This window comes from Dasypus novemcinctus, chromosome 2, assembly GCF_030445035.2.
Source record: "Dasypus novemcinctus isolate mDasNov1 chromosome 2, mDasNov1.1.hap2, whole genome shotgun sequence".
Lineage (NCBI taxonomy): Eukaryota > Metazoa > Chordata > Mammalia > Cingulata > Dasypodidae > Dasypus > Dasypus novemcinctus.
The window spans coordinates 106,192,856-106,209,358 of NC_080674.1; the positions used below are offsets into that span (position 1 = coordinate 106,192,856).

Sequence of the window (16,503 nt, forward strand, 5' to 3'; positions counted from 1 at the left end):
TTTTGATTACTGGTAGCATGGTATATCTTTTTCTATCCTTTTATACTTATTCTAGTTTTGCCTATATTTGAAGTGCATTTCTTGAACATACACTATATAGTTGCATCTTGCTTTTTAATAAAATCGAAGATTCTCTACCATTTAATTGAGGTCTTCAAACCATTTATATTTAATGTGATTACCAATATGGTTAGGTTTAAATCTACCTTCTTTTTATTTGTTCCCCCAGTTTTTGTTTGTCTGTAAAAGTATTTCTCCTTCACTTCTTTTTAAAAGAATAATATAGGTAATTTGTTTATTTTTTGTACAGTTATTTTGGTCATTGAAATCTTCCTTTATTGTGTCAGTATGTACACAGACATCAAGTTTAACTATAGCACTTAATAATACTTTCACAGAATCAGACTTTGACAAATCTGGTCAAAATTCAGTTCTATTTATAATATCTACTTAGGAACCTCTCAAGATATCCTGCAGATTCACTGCAAGCCCTATCAAAATCCCAATAGCCTTTTCTCCCTGAAATGGAAAAACATACTAAGATTCAGATGGAACTGCAAGGAAACCAGAATAGCCAAAACAATCTTAAGGACAAATTGGAGGACTTGCCTTTTGTAATTCAAAACTTGCTACAAAGCCCAGAGTTGAGTGGTTGAGTGCCTGCTTTGCATGTACAAGGGCCATGTTCAATCTAGAGTAATAGAGTGGTACTGGCTCAAGGGTAGACAAATAGACCAATAGAATATAGAGAATCCAGAAATAAACCTATATTTATGGTCACTGACAAAGTTGCCAAAACCATTCAGTGGAACAGGGAATCAAAAGTGCCTACAACTCCAAGCAGAGGAATTGCATCCATCATCCATGTGGAATCTAAGCCCCCTCTTATCTAGGGGTGGAGAGGACAGCACCATCCCAGCGTCCATAGAATGGAGGAATAAAATATAGACTAGAGTGGACTTACTAATATTCTACTATAAAACTATTGTGATGAGTAATAGAAGAAATTTTAGCATCAAGGTGGAGAAAGTGGCCACAGTATTTGCTGAGGTCAGGGAGAGGAAAGTAGGAGGTGTGATGTGGGGGCATTTTTGGTATTTTTGTTGTTCTAAATGATATTTCAGGGTCAGATGCTGAACTTTTTTTATTCTTTATTTTCTTTTAAATGTTACATTCAAAAAATGAGGTCCCCATATACCCCCCACCCCACCTACCCCACCCCTCCCACATCAACATCCTCTTCCATCATTGCAGCACATCCACTACACCTGGCAAATACTTTCTGGAGCACTGTTGCACCACATGGACAGTGGTCCACATTGTAGTCCACACTCTCCCCCACTCCACCCAGTGGGCCATGATAGAACACACAACGTCCAGCATCTCATCTATCCCTGCAGCACCACCTAGGACAACTCCAAATCCTGAAGATGCCCCCAAACCATATCTCTTCTTCCATCTCCCTACCATCAGCAGCCACCGTAGCCACCCTCTCCACATCACTACTACAATTTCTTTCCTTACTAATCACAATAGTTCTCCAGCAGAACACCAATAAGTCCACTCTAGTCCATACTCTATTCCTCCATCCTGAGGACCCTGGAATGGTTATGTCCAATCACCCTCTACTTCAAGGGGGAGCTTAGATTCCACATGGATGTTGGTTGCAATTCTCCTGCTTGCAGCTGTAGGCACTCTCGGCTCCCTGGTGTGGTGGTTGAACCTCTTCACCTCCCTGTCAGCTGACCAGGGTAAGTCCAAGAAACCAGAGGGCAGGAGTTACAAGTCTGCTGAGGCCCAGGACCTGGCACTCATATGGACAGCTCAGAGATTCCGGTCTCCTGAGTATACCCCACCCCAAATGCCAACCACAGGTCCAGTAAAAGAAACCGAAGAGGCATGTGTAGGAAGGTCATATCTGAGTTCAACTCCATTACACTCAGGAACACAAACTCCAAAGTAGGGCCAACTGACATGGCCCTGAATTCCAGAGCCATCTGCCATGACCATAGAACGTGTGGGTCTCTGCAGCCCTCAGGAGAATCAGCACCTGGGTTTCAATTCACCTTGGTTGTCTCTGGTACCCTGCTGAGGCGTGCATAAGCATCACCCTTCTGATGACCTCCCAACTATTTTTTGGAGACACATAGCCATATAAACTTTTCCTTTCCATTTCCCCCTTTTATCCAAAGTCATAAAGCAGTTTTTAACACCTGATATTACATGTAGGCTGAGATATTCTCCTCGTCTGAGTTGACCTCTTTATTCAAGTTCTTTTTCTTGTTACATCATCAGCTGGTGCTTGGTGATAATCCCTTGGCACCAGGGAGGCTCATCCCTAGGAGTCATGTCCCATTTTGGGGAGAAGGCGATGCATCCACATACTGAGTTTGTCTTAGAGAGTGGCCACATTTGAGCAGCATGGAGGCTGTCAGGAGGTAACTCTTAGGCACCCTGCAGCTCTAGCCCTAGTTCATATTTCAGGCACACAGGCTCATAATCAGAGCCATCAGCATCAAGGGCTCATTGTTGGATCATCCATTTTTGTTGGTCTTTGCCATTGCACTTGGGAGATTGTTGCTGTTCCATTGGGGAATGTGATAGAGCTTCCCTGGTCAGGAACTCAGCACTCTCTCATCTGTTGTTTCCAACTGAAACCACTATGAAAATATCCAAACCTTTCTATGTACCCTGTACATAGAACTCCCTCTCAACTGTGTGCCCCCACCAATAACACCCCACACAAGTGCTCCTGCCCCACCTTAGTTGAACCTCTCTGTAGTACAAAACTTCTTCAAAACTCTCTGTAGTACAAAACTTCTTCAAAAAGGAAGCCCAATATATTGCCAGGCTCCATTAATATTAAAATGGGATATAGTGATGGGTTTAAAGGTTAGATATAGAATGCATAAATTAGAGAAATAAATAAAGGAAAAATAGATTGGGGTTTCAAAAAAATGAAAAAATGAAAAAGCTTTGTTTTTGACATTTTTCCTTTCATCACTGCTATAGGTGTTGCCCTGTATGTTCAGTGGCAAGACATGCTGAATTTATATCCTGCCATAACTCACCAAATGTACTGGGGGAGAGTGTGGACTACAGCGTAAACTATTATCTATGTAGTGTAGCTGTGCCCCAAAATGTGTTCACCGAGGGCAATGGATGTGCCACAATGATGGGGGAGGTTGTTGGTGTGGGAGGAGTGGGGGTTGGGGATATACAGGAACCCCTTATATTTTTTAATGTAACATTGTTTTTGTGAGTATATATCTTAAAAAAATACAATTTATAAAAATGATGAGGTGGGGGGGTGAGGAGTGGGTTATATGGGAACCTCTTATGTTTTTTGTTTTTTAAATGTTTTTTAATATAACATTCCTTGTGATCTATTAATTTTAATTAAAAAAAAACAACAGAAAAAAACAAACAAACAAAGAACTTGACAACATAAAGACAAGACAAATATGGGTCAGGTTTCTTCCCCAAACCCTAACCACCCCCGGTACGGGTGTATGTATATATATTTAGATAGATAAGATTCTGCTGCATGCCACTCAACTATATCCTAACCTGGGGAAGGTTTTTACAGCTTTGAAACAAGATACCACTAATTTTACACTCCTAAATAAGGGAGTACTCTTGTTAGTGTATCAGCCATGCATTTATCAAGCTCAACATTGAAATAAGCTAGTTTTCATGGGTACTGGTTGCCACATTGGTGATAACTTCTAGATGCTCAACTTCCATTAGGGAAGTACAAATTAAATCTATAATAAGATACCACTAGACACCTGCTAGGAGAGCCAGTATAAAAAAAGGAAAATGAGTTGTAAATTGAGGTGGAATGTAGAACTACAGTACTATAGAAGAGTTTGGGTTTCCTCAAGTTAAACAGAACTACCATATGACCTAGCACTTCCACTCTTGGGTATATACCAAGAAAAAAACACACTAAGTGAAAGAAGGCAGAGACAAAAGGCCACATATTATATACCTTTTATATTAAATGTACACAATAGGCTAGAAAGCAGGTGGTGGTTACCAGGGTGGGGGAGAGGAGAGAATTGTGAGCAACTGCTTAATAGATCCACGGTTTCCTTTTGGGAGTTCTGGAACTAGAAATTGGTGATAGTTGCTCAAAACTATGAATGTACACAATGCCACTGAATTGGATGCTTTAACACTTAAAATGACCTTTACTGTAATAAAAAACAAACAAACAAAACAAACCAACCTTGCTAAATCTCCAAACTCTATTATCTAAGATCAAGAAGTGATGCCATGGACTTTGCTGGCAAAATATGGATGCCTTACCCCCTATTATGCTTCAATGGCACACTCCTCCTTCCACTAAAATATACTCAATACTACAAGACTTTGCTTCCTCGTTGGTGAGTACCCACAGGAACCTACAGTCTCTCACATTTACAAGGGTTTGGAGCAATAATGAGCAATAACTATAGCTCACAAAATAAATGACAGATTATCCTTTTCTATATGACCAGGACTCAATACAATATTACTTCCACAGGATTCATTATAGTTTTTGCCTTATTTTAAAATTTCCTCCAGGAACAATGTATTAAGTTGATTAGTCTGCAGCAGAGATATGAAACACTGTAGGTGGGACAATATTTTACACATATGGCCCAGTCACCCTTTTCAATTAGCTTTCATTTCTCATTTCTTTTTCCCCTTAGACCATGGAAAAGTTAACACAACTATTAAATTTAAACAAATTTTTTACACAATAGCTTGGCACATAATTGGATATTTCTTAATTTTGCATATAATTATCTTACTTTCCACAGAAAGGCTGCTTCTTAACTCTTCATCTAGTGAAGGGAAGCACTAAAATCCTGATTTTAACAGAATCAATAAAAATGCCTCAGTAATTTAAATTGAAAGCAGTACACAGATACAAGACTCTTGTACCCAGTACCAGGAATGTACAAATATCTTTTCATTCAAAAATACAAAATAAATTATGTATAGGCATGGACAATGACATCAGTAAGCCATTATATTTGTCAACTGAAACCAGTAGCTGATGCTTATCATGATTTTCTGACATTAACCAGCCTTTTCTTCTGTCTTTTTCTTCAAATGACTTCAAGTTATTGGTGATAAATACTGCCTTGAGCTTCTCATCACAGTTCATTAATAATGGTAAAGCACCGTTCTAGGAATTAGAATATGCCACATGCCATACCCCCACCCATTCCACCCATTCTGCCCATTCCAGCTTCCTTCTCTTCTTTAGGAATTTCTGTGACTATGACTTCTACTGTGGGTAACAGAGATGCCACCCCAGCAGGGTCCAATAAAGCAGTTCTTACAACCTTAGTTGGATCAATGATTCCTTTTTCTACCATATTCACAAAATCTCCAAGCATAGCATCATAACCAACTTCTGAAGAACTTTGCAGAATTTTCTCAACTATCAATGATCCTTCAACACCTGCATTCTTAGCAATGGTCATTGCAGGAATTTTCAGTGTTCTTTTAACAATTTCTGTACCAATTCTTTGATCTTCATTAGTTGGAATTAGTGCATCCAAGGCTGGAATGTATCGAAGCAGAGTGCAACCACCTCCCAGAACAATGCCTTCTTCAACAGCAGCTCATGTAGCATTGAGTGCATCTGTAGCTCTTTCTTTTCATTCACTTCCACATCACTCTTCCACCAAGCTTCAGCACAGCTACTCCATCTGAAAGTTTTGCCAAACATTCACTCAGTTTTTCCTTTTTATATTCACTAGTTGTGATATCTAACTGCTCAGTGATTTCTTGAATACATTTGTCAATTTGAGCCCTATCACCTTTTCCTTTCAGGAGCGTGGCATCATCTTTGGTCACAATGACCTCTCCTACTATTCCCAAATCGTGCAGCTGACCATCTTCAAAGTTTAGATTTAACCCCTCTTCTCCAAACACTGCACCACCATAGCAGTAGCCATGTCTTTAAGCTGGTTCTTTCTATTGTCACCAAAACCTGGAGCTTTGACTGCTACAACCTGAAGACCAACTTTCAGCCTATTCAAAACAAGTGTACTTAAAGCTTCTCATCACCATCTTCAGCAATTATGACCAAGGGCTTATGGTGAGCATTGGCAATTTCAAGAGCAGGTACAATGGATTGAATATTAGAAATTTTCTTTTCACTCAACAGAACACAGGCATACTGGAATTCACATTTTTGACCTTTTGATGTATTAATAAAGTATGGAGAAATATAATCCCAGTCAAACTTCATACCTTCAATGATTTCTAATGCATCATTCAATGATTTTCCATCCTTTACTGTGATGATATCCTTTCTTCCAAACCTTGCATTGCATCAGAAATGATGTTGCCAATTTCTTTGTCTCCATTTGCAGAAATTGTGGTAACCTGAGCAATATTTTTCAGGGATTGTCACAGGTTTAGACTGCTTCTTAAGTTCAGCAATTACAGCATCAACAGCTAACAAAACACCTCTCCTGATTTCCACTGGATTAGAATCTTTGCCAATCTTCTCGAAGCCTTCCTTAGCAACAGAGTGTGCCATTACAGTAGCAGTGGTGGTGCCATCCCCAGCCTCTTCATTTGTGTTATTGGCAACATCCTGAACAAGTTTAGCTCCAATATTTTCATATGTATCCTTCAAATCAATTGATTTTGCAACCATCATATCATCTGTTGTTACTATGGGACTTCTCCAACTCTGTTCAATAGTCACTGTTCTTTCCTTTGGCCCCATAGTAAAGGCAACAGCATCAGCTAAAAGGTCTACAACTTGAAGTATTAAGGTTCGGGCATCAGCACAGAATTTCACATCTTTGGCATAAGCCCAATGCCCTGGACACTGGCCTCATCTAGTGAAGGACTGGGGTAATTGAAGCATTTCTGCCACTGTTCAGGTAGAGAGGAAGGCCTTCGGCAGCGAGACTCTCCTTCACTTTTGAAAGGTAATTTTACTAGATAGAGAATTCAAGATTGGTGAGAACTCCTTTTCCTTTCAGCACTTTATTTCATTCCACTCTCTTCTTACTTGTATGGTTTGTGAAGAGAGTCCAATGTAATTCCTATTCAGTATTCTCTATAAAGTTTTGATCCCCCATTTGACTACATTCAAAATTTTCTTTGTTTTCTGCAGTTTGAACATGAAGTTTCTTTGTATTTATTCTTTTTTAAAAACAAATCAATTTTATTTATATATATTAAGGAAGCATACAATTCACCCAAAGTGTACAATCAATGGTATTTGGAATAACATAGCTGTGTATTCATCATTTCAATAGTTTTTAAAGCATTTTCATTTCAATAATAACAAAATACAAAAAAATAGACAAACACGATAGCCAAAAGCTGGAAACCACCTAGGTGTCCATCAGCTGATGAATGGATAAACAAATTGTGGAGTATACACATTATGAAATATTATGCAGTGATAAGAAGAAATGAAGTTGTGAAACATGTGATAACATGAATGAACCTGGAGGACATTATGTATGTCTTCTTTATGTTGTTCACTGAGCTTCCTGGATCTGTGCAATTGGTGTCTGTCATTAATTTTAGAAAATTCTCAGCTATTATTTCTTCAAATATTTCTCCTCCTTTCTTTTTTACCCTTCTCATATTTCCATTACGTGTGTGTGTTCTACCTTTTTAAATTTTCACACAGTTCCTTGATATCTGTCCCATTTTTTTCATTCTTTTGTATCTTTTTATTTCAGTTCAGAACATTTCTATTGACATACCTTCAAGCTCACTTATTGTTTCCTCATGTCCATTCTACTGATGTGCTCAAAGGCATTCTTCAATCTTATTACACAGTTTTTTATTTCTACCACTTACTTTCTTAGAGATTCAATCTCTCTGCTTACATTTCTCATGTGGCTTTGCATGTTATCTGCATTTTCAATTAGGTCCCTTAGCTTATTATTCATATTACTTTATATTCCAAATATAATTCCAAAATCTCTGCCATATCTTAGTCTATTTTGTATGCTTGCTTTGTCTATTTAGACTAACTTTTTCCTCTTGCTTTTCAGCATGTCTTGTAATTTTTTCTAGAAAACCAGACATAGCGTACAAGCTAAAAAGGCTTCTAGTGTGAGATTTTATGTTTTTTAGCTAAGAGTTAGGCTATAATGCAGGGGTTCTTAACAAGCGGTCCATGAGCTTGAATTGAAATTAAAAAAACATTATTCTTGTGGGACTGTTGGTACAGGTGTGATGTAGTTATTAAATAATACACAGTATAGTGTGGACTTCTGTGGTTTTCACCTGACTGGTAAAGGGGGTCATGGAACAAAAAAGGTTAAAAACTCCTGCTATAATGTTTGTTGTAGCTGCAGGTTATACTAGTATATATCTAGCTTTACTGCTTAAGTTGATATTTTGCCATTCCATTTAAAATGTGGAAAACATAATAATATAGATTCTATAACCTTCCGATGTTAAGTTATAGTTGTTATATGTATTCTATTTACATACATTAAAAACCACACCAAGCATTGTTATAAATGTTTTAAACAACTTAAGATGAGAAAAACTAGTCTTTTAAATTTATTCAAATATTTATCATTTATTACTTTTCCTTCCTCCTTCAAGTTCCATCTCAATATTTCCTCTGGTATTATTTTCAATCAGCTGAAGAATTTCCTTTATCACTCATTTTAGAACTGACAACAAAACTTATTAGTATCCTTCATCTGAGAATCTCTTTAACTTTCATTCTTGACGGTTATTTTGATAGGATATAGAATTTTGAGTTGACAGGTTTTTTTTTTCTTTTAGTGCTTTAAAGATACTTTCTCCATTGGTTTCTGGCCACATAGTCTCTGATGAGAACTTTACAGTCATTTATATTATTTCTTCCATCAATACTATTATAAGATACTTATTTGATAATGTCAATATCGGGATCCCTGTAAGTCTGTTATCTGTTTTGTCTCATAGTGTTTGACCATTTCTCTTAGCCCTCCTGGTAATTTTTTTTTTAAATGACAGACTTTTGTGTGGAACATTTTACAGGCACTACATGATATTATCATTACCTGCTAGATAAAATGTTGGCCGACAAAATTAATCCAGTTAGAGACTAAATTAACTTCTGGATAGGTTATAGTATTTTAGGAAGTTCCCCTTTCTTAGGTATTGTCACAACTGAGAACCTCTTGTGTTCACCAGGGTTCCTCCTCTGGGCGTATTCTAAACTCAAACTTTTGTTGACAGTGCAGCACAATACAGCCGAAATGTCCTCTATTTCCCATAATGATTCCTGCTGGGTTCCTTAAGCTTTTTCCATACACAGCTTTACAATTCAACAAATGTAATGAGTGAAAACCAGTGAATAGTTATCTCATTTATCTACCTCTCCGTAATCTCTGATATGCTGGCTCCTAAATTTGCCTCTTCAGGCTCATGAATCTATAAAAAAATAATAGTTTTCTCTTCTTCTTGTTTAATGCTTTTTGTACATACCCTTTGCCCAAATTCTCAGCTTCTTGCCAATTCCCAGAATCAGCTAATTTCTATAGGAAAAATACTGCTGAAGGTTACTGCTCCTCTCCAGGTTTGCCCTTTCCCTAAATCTTTGCCTTTCAATTCCTGGTTACCTGAACAACTTTTTCATGCATTTCAACAACTCTTTTAAAATTCCTTCAGCTTTTCTACTTGTTCTCAGTGGAAGTGTTGGTCTGTGATAAGCCAATCTACTGTAGGGTAGAAATTTTAATCTTTTTCATTTACATAGTTTTTGGTTCCCAATGTCAATTCTGTTCCCCTGTATTTAATATCAATCTTTGCCTAGTTCTACAAATTTTTGCAAATTTTGCTTAAAAATCATGCTATGGTGCATAGTACATGTACTTCAATTCTCTTCTCTGATGTCTATAAGAAGGGAGACAAACCAATTCAAGAACACAGGCAAGTTTGGTTTTGTACACTGAGGTAGTACTGTCTCCTAGTTGTTTCCCACTCAAATAAGGACCTGTACTTCTAGATTCTGAATCATGTCAATGGGTTTTATTCTTTAGTACTTTGCAAATCATTATAATATTTGGATCATTAAAATGAATGATGAACCAGTCCTTTACAAATCTTTTGTACGTACAATAATTTCAAGAATGATTTGAACATATGAGGATTACCAAATAAATAATTATTGCCTGTGAAATCTATTATTGGGTTCTGATCTAAAAATCAAATAATAAAAAATATATTTACCCTTCATAATCTTCTGTGATCCCAGCAAATTGCACTGAAGTACACCTTATGAATATTACAAACACAAGCAGGATATTTGCTATAACAGACGAAATGATTAAAAATTTCATAATGGTTTTACAAGACATTTCTAATATATAAATAATTACTCCTCCCAAGAAATGGCCAAGTGCACCTCCTGGAATTAAAACAAGTCCTGAAACAAAGAAGGAGGGGGAGAAGAACCACAGTTAGAAAATAATAAGGTGACAATAATAAACTTATACATTGCTGCAGTCCCCTATACCCCAAACATAGAGCGAACATGGACTTAATATAAAGACAGAGAGAAAACTAAAAGATTTTGATAAACATCTCTACAAAATTAACCTTTAAGAGAAACACAAACCTGTGAGTGGGGTTGAAGCAACAGGCTTTGGACTCTAGGGTAGCGATGGTGAAGTTTTATTCCTAGGTAGTAATGAGGCCTAAGACAAAACCAGGAACTTAATCCATGCAACAACCACCATCACAACAACAAAAACCTCAAGATGTGCACTGTCTTGTTGAGAGATAATATTGACCAGCTACCTGAATTGATGGCTTATAGCAAGAGACATACCTGCACAACAGAAGTTAAAAGAGATGTCTTACAAGAATTTAACCACGCCAGCCACTGATTCTGTGAATGGATACGTAGTTAGTTTGGTGAATGGATGTGAACAATTTCACAACAAAGCAAGACTCCAGGTAGCCATATAAGGCTGGGTGATCTATATGAGTATAAGGTGTTAGAAAGAGGCAAATATAAGAAGGAAAAGGAGGAGGAAATGTTCAACCAGATGAAGACAGCACAGAAAGTTCATCCACTGATGCAGTCCCCTCTTCTCCAATCATATAGCAATTATTTATTTAAATAGGATAAAGGGAGAGAAAAATAAGATAAAAATTCCATTTTTACCAGATTAAATTTTTTTCATAGAAGAGTCTGAAAATGCTATCAAACAGCATCACATGCTACAGAGAAATCTTTTGTAAAACGAAGAGTCAATGCAGCAAATTCCACGGTAGTTTTATTTTATTTTAGTTTTTGTAGTTTTATTTTAAGAAATTGCCACAGCCACCTCAGCCTTCATCAAGCACCACCTTGATCATTCAGCAGCCATCAACATTGGGGCAAAAATATCTCCACCAGCAAAGCATTATGACTCACTGAAGGCTCTGATAATGCCTAGCATTTTTCAGCAATAAAGTATTTTTTAGTGAAAGTTTGTACCTTTTTAAAGACATAATGGTATTGCACACTTAATAGACTACAGTATACTATACACACATATGAACTAGAAAACCAAAAACCTCATGTGACTTTTGCAATGTTTGCTTTATTATGATGGTCTGTAACTGAATCCACAATATCTCTGAGGTATGCCTGTAAATACTCAACAAAAATTGGTTGACTGAAAATATGATTGGTGCAAGAATAAGCAAATAGATCAGTGACACAAATAGATCCATTAAGATCACTTGATTCAGGGCAATAATAAAACTGAAGTACAGTGATGTTGAATCAATTATATATCCTTATTTTAAAAGGTGAATCTTGACCTTTACCTCCCTACACTAATATATCAGTTATGGATGAATTGTAGATCTAAGTTTGAATAGTAAAACAATAATGTTTTAGAATAAGACACAGGGAAATATATTCATGACCTTGAAGAAGGCAAGGATTTCTGAAATAGGACACAAATCACACAACCATAACAGAAAAAAAGGGGGGGTATTATACTAAAATTAAGAACTTCTTTTCATTAAATGTCAGCACAAATAGTGTGAAAATTCAAGCTGCACAATAGTTTAATACAAATTTCCTAAAAGGGATTTTCATACAGAATGTGTAAAAGTATCCAGCAATCAATAAGAAAGGGAGGGAAGCGGATTTGGCTCAATGGATAGAGCATCTGACTACCACATGGGAGGTCCAGTGCTCAAACCCAGGGCCTCCTGACTCGTGTGATGAGCTGGCCCACAGAAAGTGCTGATGCATGCAAGGACTGCCGTGCCATACAGGGGTTTCCCCCATGTAGGGGAGCCCTGTGTGCAAGGAGTGCACCCCATAAGGGTGCTACAAGGAACAGAAAGAGGCATGCCCTACTGAGCTCTGTTAAAATTTCTAATCCATGAGTATAATAAATAACAAGAATTATTTTTTAAACGAGTAAATTTTAGAACAATATTTTTCAGCAGTAATAATTGGAAAAAGTATTGATGTAAAGTGTTGAGGACTGAATTATGTTACCCAGAAAAACATTTTCTTAATTTTAATCCACTCATGTGGTCTGAATCCATTGCAAATTTGGTATTCTGAAGACATTATTTTAAGTTAATGTGTGGCCAACTGAATCAGTTTAGGCTTTAACTGAAATCCTTTATATGCAGAATGGAATTCAGGCATAGAGAGAGAAAGCCATGGGAGGCAAGAGGCTGGGAGTGAATGGAACACAGATGAGAAAGGAGAAGACACTGTCACATTCATTGCTGCATGACAGAAAAGCCAAGGACCACCAGCAGTCAGCCCCAGAACAGAACAGCATTGGGGGAAAAGCATTGCTTTGCTGATGTCTTGAGTTTGGATTTCTCCTAGCATCAAAACCAGGACCCAATAAATTCTTGTTGTTTAAGCCAACCCATTGTAAGATATTTTGTTTTAGCAGATGGGAAGCTAAAATAACCAGTAATGTATCTTACAACTTTGCTCTTCTTCAAAATTAGCATGGCCATTTGGTACATATTTCCATAGAAATACAATAATCTTTTTATCAATTTCAATGAAACAACCACTACAAAATTTGCCAAGATGTTATTTATATTGCATGAATCTACAGATCAGTTTGCAGGAAGTTGACATTTTAAAATACTAACCCCTTTTAATCAATAATTGCAGTATATCCCATGATGTATTAAGGTATTCTAAATATTTTCTCATTTATTTTTACTTTTCAGTTAGAAGTCTCACATGTCTTCGATGAGAAATATTCTTAGTTATTTGATATTTAGACATTATTTTAATAGTTTTAAAATTATGTCTTCCATTTTGGTTGCAGATACACAACAAAAGAAATGATCTCTGTATATTGCCCTTGTATCTAGCAACCTTACTAAATTCATGTATTAATTATGATTGTTGTATAGATCTTTTTGGACATTTTAAAGTGCTTAATCATACTTAGTGAGTTTTATTTTTCCTTTAAATTCTTAATTAATTTTTTCTTGCCTTATTATAGTGATTAGAACTTCCACTGAAATGCTTATTATAAGTAAGTGATAATAGTGGATGTCTCAGTTATGAACCCAATTTCATGACAGAGAGCTTTCAGTATTTCACCCATAAGAATTCTGTTTATTGTGGAATTGTTTGCTTTAAGTTGTTATCAAGTTAAAGTTCTTTCTTACTTTAATTTGCTAAGATAAGTGTTTTTTTTTTTAAGGAAACCAATCTTTATTTAAATAGTTTGGATTAAACTCTTCTTTTTAAGAGCATATTTAATTTCTAATAATATGAATCAAACTACTTTCTTTTCAAAAATGCAGTAAATTCTTAGTAAAGACAGAACTTAAAAAAGATTTTTTTTCATTGACCCCTCCAACATTCTTTCCAAAAAATACTTGACTCAAAAAACTTTCCTCCCTGTATCTCCATTTGTCTTTTCTTTAACTTTTCCCCCCGATTTTATGGACACATATTAATAAAGCATAAATCCATCCAAAGAGTACAATCAATGGTATTTGGTATAATCATGTATAATCAGACAAAAAACAAATGAAACTCATCACCTCTCAATTTTTCTATGCCTTGCCTGATAGATAGCAATAATTCTTTTTCCTTTTTGTGAGTATATTTGTATTTATATTTTATAAAAACAGTCATATATGCAATATCACCACTATTCATGTTTTACATGAGGTTTTACTATCTTATTCAGTCCCATTTTACAGTTTTTAACTTTTCATATACTAATATATATGACCTTAGACTTTCACTTTCAACTACTGTCATACCCATACAATAGCACTGTTAGTGACAAACACTATGATATACTTTAATCATTTCTACTCATTTCCAAAGATTTACGAACAAATTTTTTAACAATTCTGCACAAATTAACCCACAGCTTTCCATTATCTATCCTCCTTCTATTTTCTGGTGACATATTCTAATGATTAACTCCATGAGTTTAGACAGTATATTTAGTTCAAATAGCACAGTCTTGTAGTAGTTGTCCTTTTGTGTCTTGCTTGCTTCACTAACATTATGTCTTCCAGGATCATCCATGCAGTCATATGCTTCATGATTTCATTTCTTCTTACCACTACATAATATTCCATCATGCATATACAACATAATTTGGTTATCCATTCTTCTGTTGATGGGTGCCTGGTTTGTTTCCAACTTTTGGCTATCATGAATAATGCTGCAATTAACAGGGGTGTACAGATGTCTGTTCATTTCACACCTCTCAGTTATTCTGAGTATATAACTAGTAATGGTATTTCTGGGTCAAATGGCAAGTCTGTATTCTACTTTCTTAGGAACTGCCAAACAGTCCTCCACAGTGGTTGTACCATTCAACATCCCCACCAGCAGTGAATAAGCATTCCTATCTTCACATCCTCTCCAATATTTATAGTTTTCTGACTTTTTAATAGTGGCCAGTCTAGTTATTGTGAAATGATAATTCATTGTAGTTTTGATTTGCATTTCCCTAACCACCAGTAATGTTGAACACTTTTTTTTCATGTATTTCATCACCATTTATATTTCCTCTTTGGACAATTATCTTCTCAAGTCTTTTACCCAATTTTTAATTGGTTAGTTTGTTTTTTTATTTTTGAGTTTTACTATCTGTTTGTATATCATGGATATTAAGCCATGGATTTGTGACCGTCAAATATTTTCTCCCAATGAGTCGGCTGCCTTTTCGCCCTTTGACAAAGTCCTTTGAGGTGCAAAAGTGTTGAATTTTGACGAGGTCCCATTTATCTATTTTTTCTTGTTGTTTGTGCTTTGGTGTAAAGTTAAGAAACTACTGCCTACCACAAGGTCTTGAAGATGTTTTCCTACATTTTCTTCTGGAGTTTTAAGGTTGTCACTTTTATATTTAGATCCTTGATCTATTTTGAGTTAATTTTTGTATAAGGTGAGAGATAGGGGTTCCTTTTTTTCTTTTGGATGTGTCTATCCAGTTCTCCCAGCATCATCTGTTGAACAGACTGTGTGAGGGTCTATTTCTGAGTTCTTGATTCAGTTCCATTGATCAATGTGTCTGTCTTTATACCAGTACCATGCTGTACTGTTGTTTGTTTGTTTACCACTGTAGCTAGATAACATGCTCTAAAGTCCAGAAGTAAGAGTCCGCCAACTTCGTTCTTCTTTTTAAAGATCTTTTTGGCTATTCGGGCCCCTTACCCTTCCAAATAAATCTGAACTTGGTTTTTCCACTTCTGCAAAAAGGCTGTTGGAATTTTTCTTGGGATTGCTTTGAATCTGTAAATCAGTTTGGGGAGAATTGACATCTTAATGATATTTAGTCTTCCAATACATGAATATGGAATGCTCTTCCCTTTATTTAAGTTTTCTTTGCTTTTTTTTTTTTTTTTTTTTGCAATGTTTTGTAGTTTTCTGAATACAGGTCCTTAATGTCCTCGGTTCAGTTTATTCCTAAATATTTTATTTTTTAGGAGCTATTATAAATGAAAATTTCTTCTGATTTCCTTCTCAGATTGCACATCAGTAATGTATAGAAATGCTATTGATTTTTGCATATTAATCTTGTATTCTGCCACTTTATTGAACTCGTCTCTTAGTTCTAATAGCTTTGTTGTGAATTTATCAGGATTTTCTAGATACAGAATCATGTCATCAGTGAACAGTGAAAGTTTTTACTTCTTCCTTTTCTCTTTGCAGGCTTTTATTTCTTTATTTCTTGATGCAGTTAGAACCTCTAGCACAATATTGAATAATAATGGTGACAATGGGTATCCTTGTGTTGTTCCTGACCTCAGCAGAAAAACGTTCAGCCTTTCACCACTGAGTACTATGTTAGCTGTAGATTTTTCAAGTATGCCCTTTACCATATTGAGAAAGCATCATTCTATTCCTATCTTTTGGAGTGTTTTTATCAAGAAAGGGTGCTATATTTTGTCAAATGCCTTTTCTGCATCAATTGAGAGAATCATGCAATTTTTCTTCCTAAATATATCAATATAGTTTTTAAATTTCTTTTTATTTTTTAACTTTTAATTTTTTAT

At 35.9% G+C, this 16,503-nt stretch overlaps 1 protein-coding gene and 1 pseudogene across 7 annotated transcripts in view; both read right to left on the bottom strand.

Annotated features, from left to right (window-relative positions):
- SLCO6A1 (solute carrier organic anion transporter family member 6A1) overlaps positions 1–16,503 on the bottom strand; it is a 205,668-nt gene that overhangs the window by 66,374 nt on the left and 122,791 nt on the right. For all 7 annotated transcript variants that reach the window (XR_011646318.1, XR_009180713.2, XM_058276693.2 and 4 more), the window contains exon 8: positions 10,216–10,411. Coding sequence is in view for 5 of the 7 variants with exons in the window: in XM_058276693.2 (XP_058132676.1) it covers positions 10,216–10,411 (196 nt within the window). In the remaining 2 variants the exon portion in view is untranslated. The remainder of the gene's footprint in view (positions 1–10,215; positions 10,412–16,503) is intronic.
- On the bottom strand, positions 5,069–10,201 carry LOC139436862 (60 kDa heat shock protein, mitochondrial pseudogene; annotated as a pseudogene).